This window comes from Python bivittatus, unplaced genomic scaffold, assembly GCF_059951505.1.
Source record: "Python bivittatus isolate LINGU-HERP-01145 unplaced genomic scaffold, Pbiv_v1 ctg000100_np1212, whole genome shotgun sequence".
Taxonomy (NCBI): domain Eukaryota; kingdom Metazoa; phylum Chordata; class Lepidosauria; order Squamata; family Pythonidae; genus Python; species Python bivittatus.
The window spans coordinates 889,409-904,725 of record NW_028277038.1 but is presented as its reverse complement, the minus strand read 5'-3'; the positions used below and the strand labels follow the sequence as shown (position 1 = coordinate 904,725).

Genomic DNA, 15,317 nt, shown 5'->3' with positions numbered 1-15,317 from the left:
CAACGCCCGCGGCAGAACTTCAAAGAAGACCGCGCCCGCTCTGCAACCTGTTTCTCTTTGGATTTCCCATTGTGCCCCAGCTCATTACGACAAATGTGTGATCATCCTGCGGGAGCAGCACATGCCCGACATGACCCCAGTCCTGGAATGCATTTTCTCCCATGCCCAGGTGGCCAAGAAGAATCTCCTGGTGACGATGCTGATTGTAAGTTGAAAAGGAGCAGCAAAGGTGAGCTGAGCAGGGTGGGAGATCTCTGGCTTCTCTCCAGGCAACGTGAAGGGCTTCCTCCGCGCCACGCCACGCCTTTTCCAGCCGGCCAGACTGCCTGAGAGTTGCAGGCCCAACCCAGCTGGGAGCGTCAGGCCTGGGAGTGCAGCACTTCCTTACCACTTTAGAGAGCAGCCTGCCCACCCACTAGCGCAGTGACATAACTGAATGTTTGCTTTGCTTTGATGCCCAGGACCAGCTTTGTGGCCGAGACCCGACCCTGACTGATGAGCTGATGGCCATTCTGAATGAGCTCACGCAGCTCAGCAAAACGGAGCATGCTAAAGTGGCCTTAAGGGCGCGGCAGGTCAGGCCAGGGGTTGCAGATCATCCTGTCTGATTCTCCTCAACTTGCAGCAGTGGGGGATATATTGACACCAGCCCTTCTTTGCCTCCAGGTGCTGATCGCCTCCCACCTCCCGTCCTATGAACTGCGGCACAACCAGGTGGAGTCCATTTTCCTCTCTGCCATCGACATGTATGGGCACCAGTTCTGCCCTGAAAACCTGAAGGTGACCAGAATCCCTTGAATATCCCGTCCCTTAGGAGTTGTTGGTCCAAACAACATCTCTCGTCCGGCATTTCTTGCAGGAGTATAATGAGGTTGAAGTGGGGGTTGGGAGAAATGCAATCAGTATAATAGACTTCAGGATCAAAAGCTGTTGAGACTAGAGCTTCAGACCTTACTGCATCATTCTTAAAGACCCAAACAAGTTCAGGGTGGTATAAGGTGTCGTGATGTTTCTTCCGCTTCGCTGGTGAGGGCAGTATTTCCTCCTGTTGGCAGATGTGTGCTCCAGGAGACACAGTGTGAATGAGGGGAGTCAAATTCCTACGTGGCCAAGGAGGTGCAAACTCAGACGGTTCTTTGCTGCAAAGCTTGTTTGAACACATTGAAGATTACTAAACATTATGCAAAGTGTATGCAGTGCAAACAGGGGTGTGGATGACATCTTAAGTCTTCCTGCCTCTGCGTGGTGAGGGGAAAGAGAACTCAGTTAACATCCTCAAGTTTCCGACCAATTCTAAAGAAAAAAGAGATGACTGTCATTCCACAAAATGTTGCTTACTTGATGCGGGTTCCATCTTTTATAGAAATTAATTCTTTCGGAAACCACCATCTTTGATGTCTTGCCCACCTTCTTCTATCACTCCAACCAGGTGGTGTGCATGGCAGCCCTGGAGGTAAGGAGAGAATCAGAAGGCTTCAGGGGACTGCTTTCTGACGGTGGGTGGGTGGAGGGGAGATGTTTTGCAGAAAAGATGGGTTTTATTTTGCCATCAGGCTGCTGAATACAGAACTGGAACCATTTCCGTGGAGAGCAAAGTTCTCTGACGGGGCTGGATTGAGTTGCTGCCCCACGTCCTTTGCCAGAATGACTCCTCCTTAATCAACGTGTTGGTGCCCATCTTCTGGGCCGTGTTTTCCCTTTGCAACTTGAGTTTCTGCCTCTACAGCCAAAGGTTCTTCTCGCTCTAGAACCTTGCAGCAAAGCCATGCAGACTTTCCAGAGTACTTAAGCTAGGATGTTACTTTCCTGCTGCTTTGCTGATGAATTTTCCACCATCCCACCCAGTCCAAGTGGACCTTTTGTCCCACTGTAATAATTTCTGCACAGGGAGAAAACTATGAAACTGCATCTTGGCCGCAAACTGGCAATCGGCCCTGCTTTCTTTTGCCTTTCCAGGTATATGTGAGGCGAGCCTACATTGCCTACGAATTGAACAGCCTGCAGCACCGCCAGCTGCTGGATGGCACCTGTGTGGTTGAGTTCCAGTTCATGCTCCCTTCGTCACATCCAAACAGGTAGGGCAGATGTCCCTAAGCATATGTGCTGTTTGGGGGGGGGGCGTTGAAGGAGACGAGGAAAGGGGAGACCCAGGAGAAACGGGAGAGGGCTGTGCCTGGGGAAGGCTTCAGGATCAGCCGCGGGTCTCCAGTTTGCAAGCCCTGGGGGGAGAGTGCTGACGAGATCCCGGCGGGTCTGTCTCAGAGCAAGGCGGCTATATGTGTCCCTGTGTCTTTTCAGAGGAAGCAGCCCCACCCTGAGCAGGTAGTGTGGCGTGTCAAGTTCTTTTGGCTCTGCAGCATGAGTAACAGCTGAAAGACAGCGTAACGCGGCCATAACTGCCTCCTTGACTTTTCCCTTAACTGCCCCACTCCAGGCCCTTTGAATTTGCTACTAACTTTTTGTATGAGGGGCATGTGAGGGCAGAACAGGAGCTCTTTTCTGGACCCATGTAACAAGTTGCTCCCTGTGGCCTAGCTCAGAAAGAGGCTTCTTTTAAAAAGCGTTTTGAAAAGAAAAACATCGATTCCTTGGGACACTCAGGCTTGCATCTGCACCAGCTGGGTGGCTGTGGTGTGCCAGTTCTTCTGCCATAGACGGGGGCCCTGTGGAAGCAGGAGGCTCTGCTGGCCCGCAGGGTGATTGCAGTTCCAGGGCTGGCTCCTTCTGTGCATGCAGCTCTTAATAGCGGGGGGGGGGGGGGGTTGGGGGCGGATTGGATGCTTACCTGCTGAGACCAGCCTTCCCCCTGCTGGCCAGAGGTGACCACGGGAGACTGTCCTGCCAGATCCAGAGGCCTTGCTTAGGAAAGGCTACCTAGGCCTGCTTTTCAGGGAAAGGGGCTTTATGCTTCTCCCCCCAGCCTTTTCCTTTACGCAGACAACTCCATCGCCACTGAAGGCTTTTGAGGACCGGCCCATAAGCCGGCAGTCAGCTATGTGGTACTTGCAGGCACAGAGGCACGCTTAGTCCTCCCCTGCAGATCAATATTATTATTTTTTTAACTTTTTAAAATGTCCCAAATAAAGAATGTCAAACTCTTACATGATTTTGAGTAAGAATGCCAAAATCATGCAGTATCTGGTGACCTCATGAGGTTTTGGACTGGTCAGTCAAGCTCTTTGAAGAGGAACTGAGACTGAGAATGGAAACAATGTGTACCTCCAGTCCATTTTTATCATTCCTTAAAAATAAAACCTGCCACCTTCCTGATCTCAGGACTATTCTGTGTCCGTGAATTTGTGGCCTGCTGCCTCTGACGTTTTCCCCCTTCCTTGCGCTTTTCGCCCCAGAATGTCAGTGCCGGTCAGCATCTCCAACCCAGACTTGGTCCGGCACAGCACCGAGCTCTTCATGGACAGTGGCTTTTCCCCTCTCTGCCAGAGAATGGGAGCCATGGTTGCCTTTGACAGATTTGAAGATTTCACCCGGTAGGTGGCCAATCTGGTGAAAGAAAAGAGGAGGCATTTGGGCTCCTGAGCATTGCTGAGGGGCTCGTCGCTTTCACAGGGTGGGATTTGGGTCCCTGTGACCAGGGACTGCAGACCTTGGTGGACTGGAGTTCCGGTTATACTTAACTATTGGCCATAGAAGCTGTGTCTGCTGGGAGCTGGAGTCCAAGAGGTCCTTTAGTCTTTCCTTCCTCACTTTCTTCCATTTTGTCTTGGAATATTGGCAACTGTCCAGTTGCTGTCCTGTAAAATTCCCCTTGGGAAAGACATTTGCTTGCATCTGAGTCACCCTTGAGTCACATCTAGTTCTGCCATTTCATCTTCTCCATTTGCCAGCCGGTGGGCTCGCTCTTAAGTGAGCAGATCAGCGTGGGTGGGTACTTTCTCCCACTTTTCCCTTGTGATAGATAGCCACTGATCATGGAGGTTTTGTTTTTGGTGACTGCTGAGATCTCTTGATTGATCTGTTCTCCATCTAGATGAGTGGCAGAAGAGTGAATTACTTGGGAGTGAGGGGAGCACAAAAGCAAATTTTTTGGAAAATATAAGCCTAGTTTAATCTGTCCCTGCAGATACAGAATTCCTGAGGTGCTTAAAACAGTTCAGTTCTTAAAACAGAGACGCCCTTGCAGGATTAGATTTAGTTCCCCAGTAGTAAGATATTTGGTTCCCATGTGATATATTAGTTTATCTGCTCGCCCCCAACCTTTGTTTGTTTGGTCTTTTTTTGCTAGGAATTTTGACGAAGTCATTTCCTGCTTTGCTGAACCCCCTACAGAGAGCCCTCTCTTCAGTGAAGTGAGATCCACGTTCTACGATGAAGACGACAACAAAGTGAGTGTTTCTGGGCTGCTGACTTCTCTCTGCTGCATTATTGCTGGGACTAATCGATGTGGTGTTGGGGCTTCCAGAACGTCCGGGAAGAACCGATCCACATCTTGAACGTGGCCATACGGTGGGCAGATCGCCAGGAAGATGAGGAGTTGGTGCCGACCTTCAGAGCCTTTGCTCAATCCAAGGTCTGTTCTCGGGGTGTTCGGAACAGAAACAAAGCCCTGGCTTCCTTCCCGTGGGCTGCTCGGCCTTCGGGTGCCACAATTTTCCATCAAGGTAGTCATTTCCCCCGGCTCATGCGGCACCTCTTTTGCTTGGGAAATGCCAAAGCGTTTTTTGTCGGGTGGGTTTCAGACACACCGATTGCAAATTGCCAAGGAAAGAAGTGGTATCTCTCCGTGGGGGTGGGAAGGAGAGGGGTGGTCATTGTCCTTCTTGCCCCAAACAAACTTAACACAAATCCTGCATTGGGACTGTGGATTTGGGTATGAGGGTTAGGGGCTATGATACGTGGGAACTGGTCGGCATGAGCCTGACATAACCAGCATTTGTCTGGCTTAGCTGGAACTGGAGTGGGAAGCTACAGAGCCAGAACTACACTTGTTCAGAATTCTCCCCAGTAGAGAAAAATCTGGACACGTGTCCACAAGAGCAGCGAAGTTGCCACGGCTGAGCCACACGTTCCACCATCAGCTGCTTTTTTCTTTTCTTCTTTTTTTTGGCGTGCTTTAACAGTTGACCTTGTGAATCGGTTACTTCACATCCAGGTATGGCTGCATATCGTCAGGTCAGCTCCTGCTGAATGCAAACAAAAACCCTGCCTTGATCTAATCTAAACCTCCTTCCTTATTTCATTCCTGTTTTGTCCTGGTGATAGTAGTGCAGTTGATATATTTTTCCTGCGATTATTCAGATCTTTTGTCTTTTCTCGTCTTCTTTCCCCACACAGAATAATATCCTTGTGGGCTACGGGCTCCGAAGAATCACATTTTTGATAACTCAGCAGGTCGGTGAAAATGGTTGGGTTTTGGGGAAAATAATCACACTTCTGTATATTCATATACTCTATTTTCCTCCACCTCTTTCTTACGTTACACTTCCAGATGTCATATATGTCTCCATGTGCACATTCTGTGTCAAGTGAATGAATTATAAAGGGGTGGATGAGTTTGAAGAATGAATGTGCCTTTCAAACAATCCACAGGGAAAGGAACAGCATGATTTTTCTGCCGTGTTCAGCCTGTGTATCTGAGGAAGGAGTATGTGCTGCAGCAAACTGAGAAGGCATAAAGTTGAGCTGGTTTCTTTTTAGCCCAGGTTTGCTGAACAAGCCACAATGAGCTGATTTGCACATAAAGCCAAACCTTCCCATGTCCTCCTAAGTTAAAAGCGGGCACGGTGTGTTACAGCCTAGCATTAGGAGGGAGGGGAGGCCACTTGGTGATAGAAACGGATTGAAACCACTGTATATTTATAAGATACAACGTGGTGCTTAAATTTTCCCAAATCAAAAACCGTGTTGGGCCAGGTGACCCAGGCCGTCTCAGAAGCCTACTGCGGATGTTCACTGCAATACCTGGGGATTTGGTGGTATTAGGGAACTGCTGCCCATGCAGCAGGCGGGAGAACAGGGCGTATGAAAGAAAGAGGCTTCTGCTCCTGGTGCATGTGTACATACAACTGTTGAGTAAACTGGTGTCCCTTTCCCCTCATTTATGGCGTCTGCTTTCTTTTGCAGAGGGAGTTCCCAAAGTTCTTTACTTTCCGAGCACGGGATCAGGTGAGGTGCTGTACGCTCGCTTAATTCCCTCAGGCTACGTACGATCTTAGTTTTAATGTGCAGTGGGTGTAATCTGAGCCTCACCATTAAGTCCCACAAGGTTTTGCTTCGTTTTCTTTCACCTTCTGCAGTTTGCTGAGGACCACATCTATCGCCACTTGGAACCAGCGTTGGCTTTCCAGCTGGAGCTGAATCGGATGCGCAACTTTGACCTGACAGCAGTGCCGTGTGCCAACCACAAGATGCATCTTTACCTTGGTGCTGCCAAGGTGGAGGAAGGCGCTGAGGTCACTGACTACAGATTCTTCATCCGCGCCATTGTCAGACACTCCGATCTGATCACCAAGGTAACTTGAGGGCCAAGTTACAGGTAGCGCTCAGGGGAGCCAGGAGACACTTTCTGCCCAGATCAGCAACCCATTCCAGGATCCCGAGAATAGTTGATAGATGTCCCCCTACTCTCTTCAGGTGCAGGTACATGGCTGATTTACAAGCCTTGCCTCTTCCTATCCCTTCCTTTCTTCTCCCATCTTTCCATCCAGGAGGCCTCTTTTGAGTACCTGCAGAACGAGGGTGAACGGCTGCTCTTGGAAGCCATGGACGAGTTGGAGGTGGCCTCCAGCAACACCAGCGTTCGCACTGACTGCAACCACATTTTCCTCAACTTTGTCCCCACCGTTGTCATGGACCCATCCAAGGTCTGTGGGGCTCTCTCTGTCTGTCTCTAGAAAGGCCGTCAAGCTTACAGAGTAAGAGGGTTCCCCTGATGACATTTTGGTGGGCCCCCAGATTGAGGAATCCGTGCGGTCCATGGTGATGCGGTACGGGAGCCGGCTCTGGAAGCTCCGGGTCCTTCAAGCAGAAGTGAAGATTAATATCCGCCTGATGCCAACAGCCCAAGCTGTTCCCGTCCGCCTCTTCCTCACTGACGAGTCCGGATACTACCTGGATATTGGCCTCTACAAGGAAGTCAGTGACCCCAGCACTGGAAGCGTAGGTGTCTTTGAGCAATGTGAATATTTAAAGCACCCTCCAGCTTTGCTTTCATTCTTATCTCGGGTTGATGCCCCTCCAGAGATATATTTCCCAACTGAGGGCCCCCCAGATGCTGTGGGTCTGCACAGCCTTCGTGACATGCTGAGAGGTCTGGGGATCATGGCTGAGTGCATCTGGAGAGCACCTAGTCAGGAAAGGCTGATATTACTCAGTAACGTCATTGTTACCAGCATTGGCAACACATGCAGCCCTTCCCCTGCATGAATAAATGAAATGCTAGCTTGCTAAGAAATATTTTGAAGAGGGAGGACAAGCCAAGGGTTTTAATGTAAGTTTTCAAACAGTCCTGACCTATAAGATTATCCAAGTTTCTGACAATTACCTATTACTTGCATGAGCTACAGAGCAGTCTGAAAAGTTAGATGTGCGTTTGTGAAAATCCTGGATTGCAGACTGAATGTTTCTTCTTGTCTGGCTTGAGTTGCCTGACCTGAGGGAGGCCACCTGCTCCTTTTCTGCTTTGTATCCTTGGCCAGATTATGTTCCATTCCTATGGGGAGAAGCGAGGACCCATGCACGGGATGCTGATCAACACGCCCTATGTCACAAAGGACCTGCTTCAGGCCAAGCGCTTCCAGGCCCAGTCGCTTGGCACCACCTACGTCTACGACTTCCTGGAGATGTTCCGGCAGGTGGGCTGGGCAGCGGCTCACGGCACTCCTCTCGCCTCGCTCATTTTGCCGTCTGGGTGGAAGCAGGCTCAGTGCACTGCTCTTCACTAGGCTTCCAGTGTGACTGTGGACAGGCTCCAGATTTAACGTTCAGGAGGCCCCAGAGCAGGGACTGTGCGTGTCTCTTCACTGGAGCCTCTGATTCGAGAGTTGCTGCAAATGTTTAATTTAAAACCCCCCACGCTGAATATTGGGAAACGTTTTCCTGAACCAAGTGCCTTCCAGGTTATTGGGCTCCAATAGCTCAGGACATCTGGAGAGACTCGGCTGAAGAGAAAGCCCCTCTGTCGACCTGCCTCTCCAGAAATAATAGTAAAAGGGTTACTTAATATGAAGTGATGTCTCTTCCAAATTCCTTCTGGCTCTATTCCTGTGTCTGTAGCCTTTGTGTTCTTCTGTCCCGCCACATCCCTTTGAGGGTAGATGAAAACAGAGCCCTTTCCTAGAGAGGCTGTATGCAGATTTAAGAGAGAGAACCTGATCTCCCTGACGTGGGGTACATCTCTCATCCTTGCAGAGCAAGGACTTCTAGATCCCAGGCCTCAGGAAATGTCTTTCTGTTCATTCCCCTGGAAGTGCTTGTTCCTAAAAATCCCTCTGATGCTGCTAACGTGTCTGTTCCTTCTCAGGCTCTGTTTAAGCGATGGGGATCCACCGATCCTGCCCCCACTGACGTGCTGACTTACACTGAACTGGTGCTGGATTCCCAGGGGCAGATGGTGCAGATGAATAGGCTGCCGGGAGGAAATGAGGTGAGAACTGACCGAGAGAAGAGGGACAAGAACAAAGCTGGCTCGGGAGGGGGCGGGGAGAGAGTCGCCAACAAGCCAAAGCATGAGAGGAGTGGGGTTCACTGGGGAGACTGGAAAAAGCTGGATGCCTTTGCAGACCTAGATCCTGCATGGCCTTCTTTTCTTCTTGATCTGGTTTGCTGCAGCCCTCTTTTAAGAGAATTCAGTGGCCAAATGGTAGATAATCCTCCAGATCAGGAAAATGTAGCTTGTCAGTCTCTGCTTTTGACCAGTTCCTCCCTCGTCTCCTCCTCCTCCTGCCAGATTGGAATGGTGGCCTTCAAAATGAAACTGAAAACTCCTGAGTACCCCAAAGGCCGTGACATCGTGCTTATCAGCAACGACATCACCTACAAGATTGGGTCATTTGGGCCTGCTGAAGATCTCCTTTTCCTGCGTGCATCAGAGCTGGCCCGTGCAGAAGGCATCCCACGGATCTATATCGCAGCCAACAGTGGTGCCCGCATCGGGTTTGCTGATGAGATCAAGAACAAGTTCCAGATAGGCTGGATAGATCCATCAGATCCCTACAAGGTATGTGGATTATTGTTGGACCCAACAGGATTTCATCAAGGTTGAGCCTCAACTTGGGAAGATGCGAACACACAAACTGCCATCAGGATGGCGACTTGAAGGTGGAGACTGCAGGTACATTCCATGTACCAAGCTTGCTGAGGCAGCAAGTACCAGGAAAGTACCCTTTCTCTCCAGTTTACCTGCTTGTCTTGACAGTTGGGGGGGGCCTACAGACACCCCTTTGGAAGTGGGGAAGACACCTTTGTTCGCTCAAGCTTAGCCCCGTCGCCTGGCCAGGGAGTAACTCTTGACGTTTCTAGGGCTTCCTCCTTCCTGTCTGAAGGTATACTGGCAGCCGGACATGGAGTGCTGGCTTCGTAATAAATGGCAGGAAGCAAGAGAGGCAGCGGTTCCCCAAACTCCTAACTGATACTGGATTCCCAGATACTTTTACAGGAGACCAGAGAAGGACTTACCACCTCAAATCTGAGAGGGAATTTTGCCTGTTTTAGTTGAAAAAAGAAAAAACTTTTCCCCAGTTCCTTGCTCCTTTTTGGGAAGCGCCGCCAAAATGATTGTTTAAAGACTTCGTTTGGGCCCCTCATCCTGAATGGATACGATTGCCTTGTTATCACTCTGAATTAGCTTCTTTCCTTGTGTAACATCAACGCGTCCTGGTCGGCTCCGTGGTCTCCGTATATCTTTCTCCCACTCCCTACCTCCTCTTACCTACCAAGAGCCCACCTTGCGCCTAGTTCCTGTGGTGGGAAAACTTCGGTACGGCGTATCCAGTTTATCTGGCTGATCCTGCCTTCCCTCCTCTTTTCCAAAGGGATTCAAATACCTGTACCTAACGCCGCAGGATTACACAAGGATCAGCTCCACAAACTCCGTCCACTGCAGACACGTTGAAGAGGCTGGCGAGTCCAGGTGAGCGAGCGGCTCCTCTCGTTTCGGCCTTTCTCTCCTTAAGGGGCCCAGGGAGAAGCTCTTTGTGTGTGTGATGCTCATCTTCTGCCTGCTCTCGTCTTCTGCAGGTATATCATCACTGATATAATTGGTAAAGAGGAAGGCTTTGGGGTGGAGAACTTAAGAGCATCAGGCACCATTGCTGGGGAGTCTTCTCTTGCCTACGACGAAATTGTCACCATTAGCATGGTACGGCTGTTGATCCCTTTGGTTCTAACGCTGGAGTGAAAACTGCAGCCCTGTGTAGCTGTTGGGCGAGAGGCCGTTACTGTTTTCTAAACTAACTAGCAGCTTTTGCGTTCTCAGCCGTAAAGCGGTGCCTTGGCTTCTGTTACGCAGGTAACGTGCCGTGCCATCGGGATCGGGGCTTACCTGGTCAGGCTCGGCCAGCGCGTGATCCAGGTGGAGAATTCCCACATCATTTTGACTGGAGCTGGCGCTCTGAATAAGGTACAAAGAGAGCTTGTCTTGGCTTCTCCTGTTTTCTTTCGTTTGGGTTCTCCTAACAAAAGTGCTTAAGAAACAGAACAAAGAAAAGCTCCCAGGCTCTGACTTAGTCCCAGCCATTGTTGTGTCATTGCAGAATTAGTCAGCGGGAAACGGTGGCATGTTTGTCCTTGTATGTGAAATAGTATATTAGCATTAAAAAAAAACACAGCCCTCCTGCATAGATAGTGCAGTGCTGTAGGAGAAGTTGGCGCTGGACGACAGCCTTAAAAACCTAGGCCTGTTTTATTTGCTGCTCATTCAGCTGTCGGAATATTTGCATCCCAAATTCTTCAGTATAATGTTAATCCAGGAAGTTAATCCGGCCTCCAGCCCTGATGAAGCCTAAAGGTTCAGAATGTTGGGTGGGGGAAAGAGCCGTATTTGTTGCAGACCCAGAGCTGTGAAATGTGTTCTCCTGAGTCGTTCCAGAGTTCCAGGGTGTGTCTGCGAGGAAGCTGTGCTTGGAGTCGTTGAGGAAAGCATTGTTTTTATTGGCCCGGGCTTCTCATTCGGAGCAGGTCTTGGGCCGTGAAGTGTACACTTCTAACAACCAGTTGGGAGGAGTGCAGATCATGCACAACAATGGTGTTTCCCACGTGGCTGTCCCAGATGACTTCGAAGGCGTCTACATCATCCTCCAGTGGCTCTCCTATATGCCAAAGGTACCTTGAGAGCAGCAGGGGAATGCCACGCCCCGAACTCCCACAGCCTGCAAATCCTCCCCCCCTCCGCTTCAGTGGAAGATGGTGACAACACCACCACCACCATTTAAATTATGAAGGAATTTCCTATTATTGATTCCTTGCCTAATATCTTACACTAGAGTTCTTTTATTGAATTACGGTGGCCTTCCCAGCTTAACTGGGCAAGAGCTTTTTAAAACCTTAGGTAATCTTATTTATTATAATAGAAAAAACAAGCAAAATCTGTAATTGGGTAAGAAACTCTTTTAGAAAAGGAATCATCCCTGCTTGTTAATGTAACAATCATGTAGAGGTTTCTTCAGGCCTGTAAAATTATGTTAAGCAGCCTGTTTCTTCCTTTTCTGACCACCACCACGTGTGGGCTCTTTTTTCTCAAAACTGGCTTTGAGAGATGTTTCTTCTTGTAGGATAATCACAGTCCATTGCCTGTTACCACTCCAAGTGACCCCATTGATAGAGAAATTGACTTTGTCCCTTCCAAAGTTCCCTACGACCCCCGGTGGATGCTGGCAGGGAGACCCCATCCGAGTAAGTATTGGCTCTTCTGGATGAAGAATCTTTGGGGGCCTGGATAGCAAAAGCCACTATTGGGGTTGAAGCTGGCTAGGTAAGTTTGACCCAGTCAGATGCCCTCTGGAGGTGAGGAGTCTGTAGGTGTGTGTGCTGGTTGGAAACCGTCGATACCCAGGATGCCTGGAAGGGTTGGGGAAGGGGTATGAACAGCAGCACATCTGGATTTGGAGATAGTGGTGAACTGCAGTTAGTTCAGCAGCAAATTAGGCCTTTCTAATGGATCCTCACTGCATCTCTGGGTTATCTCCTTCCTGAATATTCTCCGGTTTTGCATAGAACAAATCAGCAGGTGTGACAAGGTTTCATGACTTTGGATGACTTGACTTTGAACGTTCTGTGCATTTTTTTCTCAATACTGTTGTATAGCTGTGAAGGGATCCTGGCAAAGTGGTTTCTTTGACCATGAATCGTTTGCAGAGATCATGCAACCATGGGCCCAGACGGTGGTAGTCGGTCGAGCCAGGTATTGGCAAAGAGCTTATAGTTACTGGAACTGGTTGAGGAGAAATTGGGGAGGGGGAGAGGGCTGGGAGGACTTGCATTATAAATCTTGGACCTTAAAATAGGTTGGAACTGGCTTTCCTACCCTGACTATTGCATGTCTGCCTATAAGACATGATACAGAATTCACCACCCCCCAAACCTTTGTTCACAAGTTTTGAGAATGTTAAATGAAGTTTCTAGTGCTTATGAAGTTAACTTTACTGACATATTATTCATTGAGTGGTTGAGCTGAGTACATATGGTACTAAACTGGAGTCTGGACTTTTCTTTTCTTGGCAGGCTAGGAGGAATCCCGGTGGGCGTGATAGCTGTGGAGCCCCGGACGGTGGAACTGGCGGTACCAGCTGATCCAGCAAACCCAGAATCAGAAGCCAAGGTTGTGTCCTGCAAATTCAGAATCATCTGTCCTGGAGTGCATCTGTCAGTTTATCTGTTCAATCCCTTTGTCTTGCTTTTCTCAAACTACCTAGAATATGTTTGTGGCATACAATTCCATGTCTCATTGTCCTCTTCAGTCACAGAGCACATCTGTGAAATTGGCGCATCCCCATTCAGTGTGCAGAAGACATATTTTTCCATTACGTCTGATTTGTATATTAGTTCCAGTAAGCTCCAGGGTGACCAGTAAGCTTTTCCTTTCGCTCTTCCCTAGATAATCCAGCAGGCTGGGCAGGTCTGGTTCCCAGACTCGGCTTTTAAAACTGTGCAGGCCATCAGGGACTTCGGCCGTGAGCACCTTCCCCTCCTGATTTTTGCCAACTGGAGGGGATTCTCTGGGGGCATGAAAGGTACTCTTCCTGTAACCTTCTCTCGTGATGCCATTGGCCACCAAAGATAGAGAGGTGGTGGTGACTTCTCGGCCTCTGGTTGCAGATATGTACGATCAGGTGCTGAAGTTCGGGGCGTACATTGTCGACAGCCTCCGGCAGTTCAAGCAGCCAGCTCTTGTCTACATCCCCCCCCATGCTGAGTTGCGGGGAGGTTCATGGGTGGTGATTGACCCGACCATCAACCCTCTTCACGTGGAGCTCTATGCAGACAAAGAGAGCAGGTTAGTGCGGCTGCATCCTCCCTTATCTTCCTCGCGGTCATTTCTTGAGGTGGCAGTTTCTGCCCAGGGATTCCAGGCTACCGAAATGGCTAGCAGTCCGAAATATCTCCTAATCTGCGAGTTTCTCCCTGGCTAGACCAGGGAGAATGACCACTACAGATGTCCTTATTTCTGCTGAAGACCCTGAGGCATTCTGCGTATCAGTTAGGGGTTTAAATAGAAAAGTATCCCCAATTTTTCCTGCAAAAGCAGCTCGTTCCTTGCCTGCTGCTGGGACCTAGGGCTCCTGTGAAATGCTGGCTGGAGGTTCTGAGTCCCAAGGCATCGGGAGAGCCCCAGGTTCTGGGGAGGCTGCCCTAAAACGGGCACCAGAGGACTGGTGTGGAAGACCTCGCCTGCCCCTTGTTGGCAAAACAGCTGTGCTTTGCAGGGGCGGCATCTTGGAAGCTGAAGGAACCGTGGAGATCAAGTTCAGGAAGAAAGAGCTGCTCAAGGCCATGAGGAGGATCGACGCCACCTATGCGCAGATTGCTCAGCAGCTGGGTAAGAGGAAGGCCGAGGAGCCTCAGCTATATTCCCCCTTCCCTTCAGGAGTACTGGCTGATTGTGCACTGAGCATTTACACCCGTTTGAAAGGCGGGGGAGCAGCGCATCAGGTGGGGACATGCTCCCTGGCCTGGGGGACCCTCCTTCCTCCCCAGCCCACCTCCCCACCAACCTTGGGCTTACTAGAGCCTTGCAGACGGGCTCCGGTCCTACCACTCCTTTCTGTGTTCTGGGATGAGCAGGTTCTCCGGAACTCTCCCAAGAGGAGCGTAAAGACCTGGAGAAGCAGCTGAAGGGGCGAGAAGACTACCTCCTCCCCATCTTCCACCAGGTGGCTGTGCAGTTTGCCGACCTCCACGACACTCCCGGGAGGATGCAGGAGAAAGGAGTGATTACGGTAAGCAGCCGAGCTTGGCCTGGGAGGGGTCTTTCAGTGAGCTTTTCCCAGCCCTTTTAGGTTTCTGCTCTCTCACCCTCAAGCTACCAAGCATGTCTGCGGCCGGGTGGAAGAACTTGTGCCGTTAACCGTGTCTGGTGTCCCTCACCTGCCCTTTCTCTCCATCCTAACCTTTTACATGGAGAAAACGCAAATAGGATTCCTTATATGCTCTCTGGGCCTATGCTGGCCGCTTCTTGCAGAGGACGGGTGGGTTATGCAGTAGCCTATAAGATGGCAGTTGTGGGCGTGCGTCCCAAAGAGACGGAATACGATCTTCTGTCTCCTCATTTCCTTTCTTATAAGACGGGCACAAGCAGGTTAGGTTGACAGGGCCCGGGATGCTCCCAGGAGCGTGCGGTGACCATTCATGTTCAGTGGGGCGCCCTTCCCTTTGGGACAGGTGTCACGAGTACATCTGCGCTTGAACGTTTTGCTAGGAAAAGAACGAATAATAAAAAGAAAGCCAAACTGGTCTGCTGTTACACGTGTTCCGGCTCAGGAGGCTTCCTTGTACGCCTCGGGTGGGCGCTGCACGTTGCCGCGTGACGTCCTTAAAAGCCAGCCTGCTCCCTGCCGTTGCAGGACGTCCTCCAGTGGAAGCACGCCCGCACGTTCTTCTACTGGCGACTGCGGCGCCTCCTGCTGGAGGAGGTGGTCAAGGCGGAGATCCTGAGCGCCCACAGCGAGCTGAGCAACAGCCACATCCAGTCCATGCTGCGACGCTGGTTCCTGGAAGCCGAAGGCGCAGTCAAGGTCTCCGACTCGTTTCGCCCGCGAGCTGCCTGCTTCTCTCAGCCCCGCTTTTGGGTGGAATTTCGCTAAGCACAAGGCTTCCAGAAAACAGGGGCCAGTCGCTCGCGGCCCTCCTCGCGAGAGCGCTGCCGC

The 15,317-nt window shown here is 50.4% G+C and overlaps 1 protein-coding gene across 11 annotated transcripts in view; it reads left to right on the top strand.

Moving 5' to 3' along the window:
* ACACB (acetyl-CoA carboxylase beta) overlaps positions 1-15,317 on the top strand; it is a 41,016-nt gene that overhangs the window by 23,196 nt on the left and 2,503 nt on the right. For 8 of the 11 annotated variants that reach the window (XR_015795130.1, XR_015795129.1, XM_088135081.1 and 5 more), the window contains 29 exons: positions 81-205; positions 462-575; positions 667-780; positions 1,364-1,453; positions 1,957-2,075; positions 2,299-2,322; positions 3,351-3,488; positions 4,244-4,343; positions 4,421-4,528; positions 5,293-5,349; positions 6,082-6,123; positions 6,255-6,470; positions 6,666-6,821; positions 6,913-7,116; positions 7,656-7,811; positions 8,480-8,602; positions 8,906-9,175; positions 9,990-10,087; positions 10,195-10,315; positions 10,466-10,576; positions 11,134-11,277; positions 11,727-11,847; positions 12,259-12,355; positions 12,676-12,772; positions 13,049-13,184; positions 13,270-13,447; positions 13,878-13,990; positions 14,236-14,390; positions 15,015-15,185. Coding sequence is in view for 9 of the 11 variants with exons in the window: in XM_088135081.1 (XP_087991207.1) it covers positions 81-205; positions 462-575; positions 667-780; positions 1,364-1,453; positions 1,957-2,075; positions 2,299-2,322; positions 3,351-3,488; positions 4,244-4,343; positions 4,421-4,528; positions 5,293-5,349; positions 6,082-6,123; positions 6,255-6,470; positions 6,666-6,821; positions 6,913-7,116; positions 7,656-7,811; positions 8,480-8,602; positions 8,906-9,175; positions 9,990-10,087; positions 10,195-10,315; positions 10,466-10,576; positions 11,134-11,277; positions 11,727-11,847; positions 12,259-12,355; positions 12,676-12,772; positions 13,049-13,184; positions 13,270-13,447; positions 13,878-13,990; positions 14,236-14,390; positions 15,015-15,185 (3,698 nt within the window). In the remaining 2 variants the exon portion in view is untranslated. Of the gene's footprint in view, positions 1-80; positions 206-461; positions 576-666; positions 781-1,363; positions 1,454-1,956; positions 2,076-2,298; positions 2,323-3,350; positions 3,489-4,243; positions 4,344-4,420; positions 4,529-5,292; positions 5,350-6,081; positions 6,124-6,254; positions 6,471-6,665; positions 6,822-6,912; positions 7,117-7,655; positions 7,812-8,479; positions 8,603-8,905; positions 9,176-9,989; positions 10,088-10,194; positions 10,316-10,465; positions 10,577-11,035; positions 11,278-11,726; positions 11,848-12,258; positions 12,356-12,675; positions 12,773-13,048; positions 13,185-13,269; positions 13,448-13,877; positions 13,991-14,235; positions 14,391-15,014; positions 15,186-15,317 lie in introns of those variants that run through there. The other 3 variants (XM_088135085.1, XM_088135089.1, XM_088135088.1) reach the window with 3 other exon arrangements.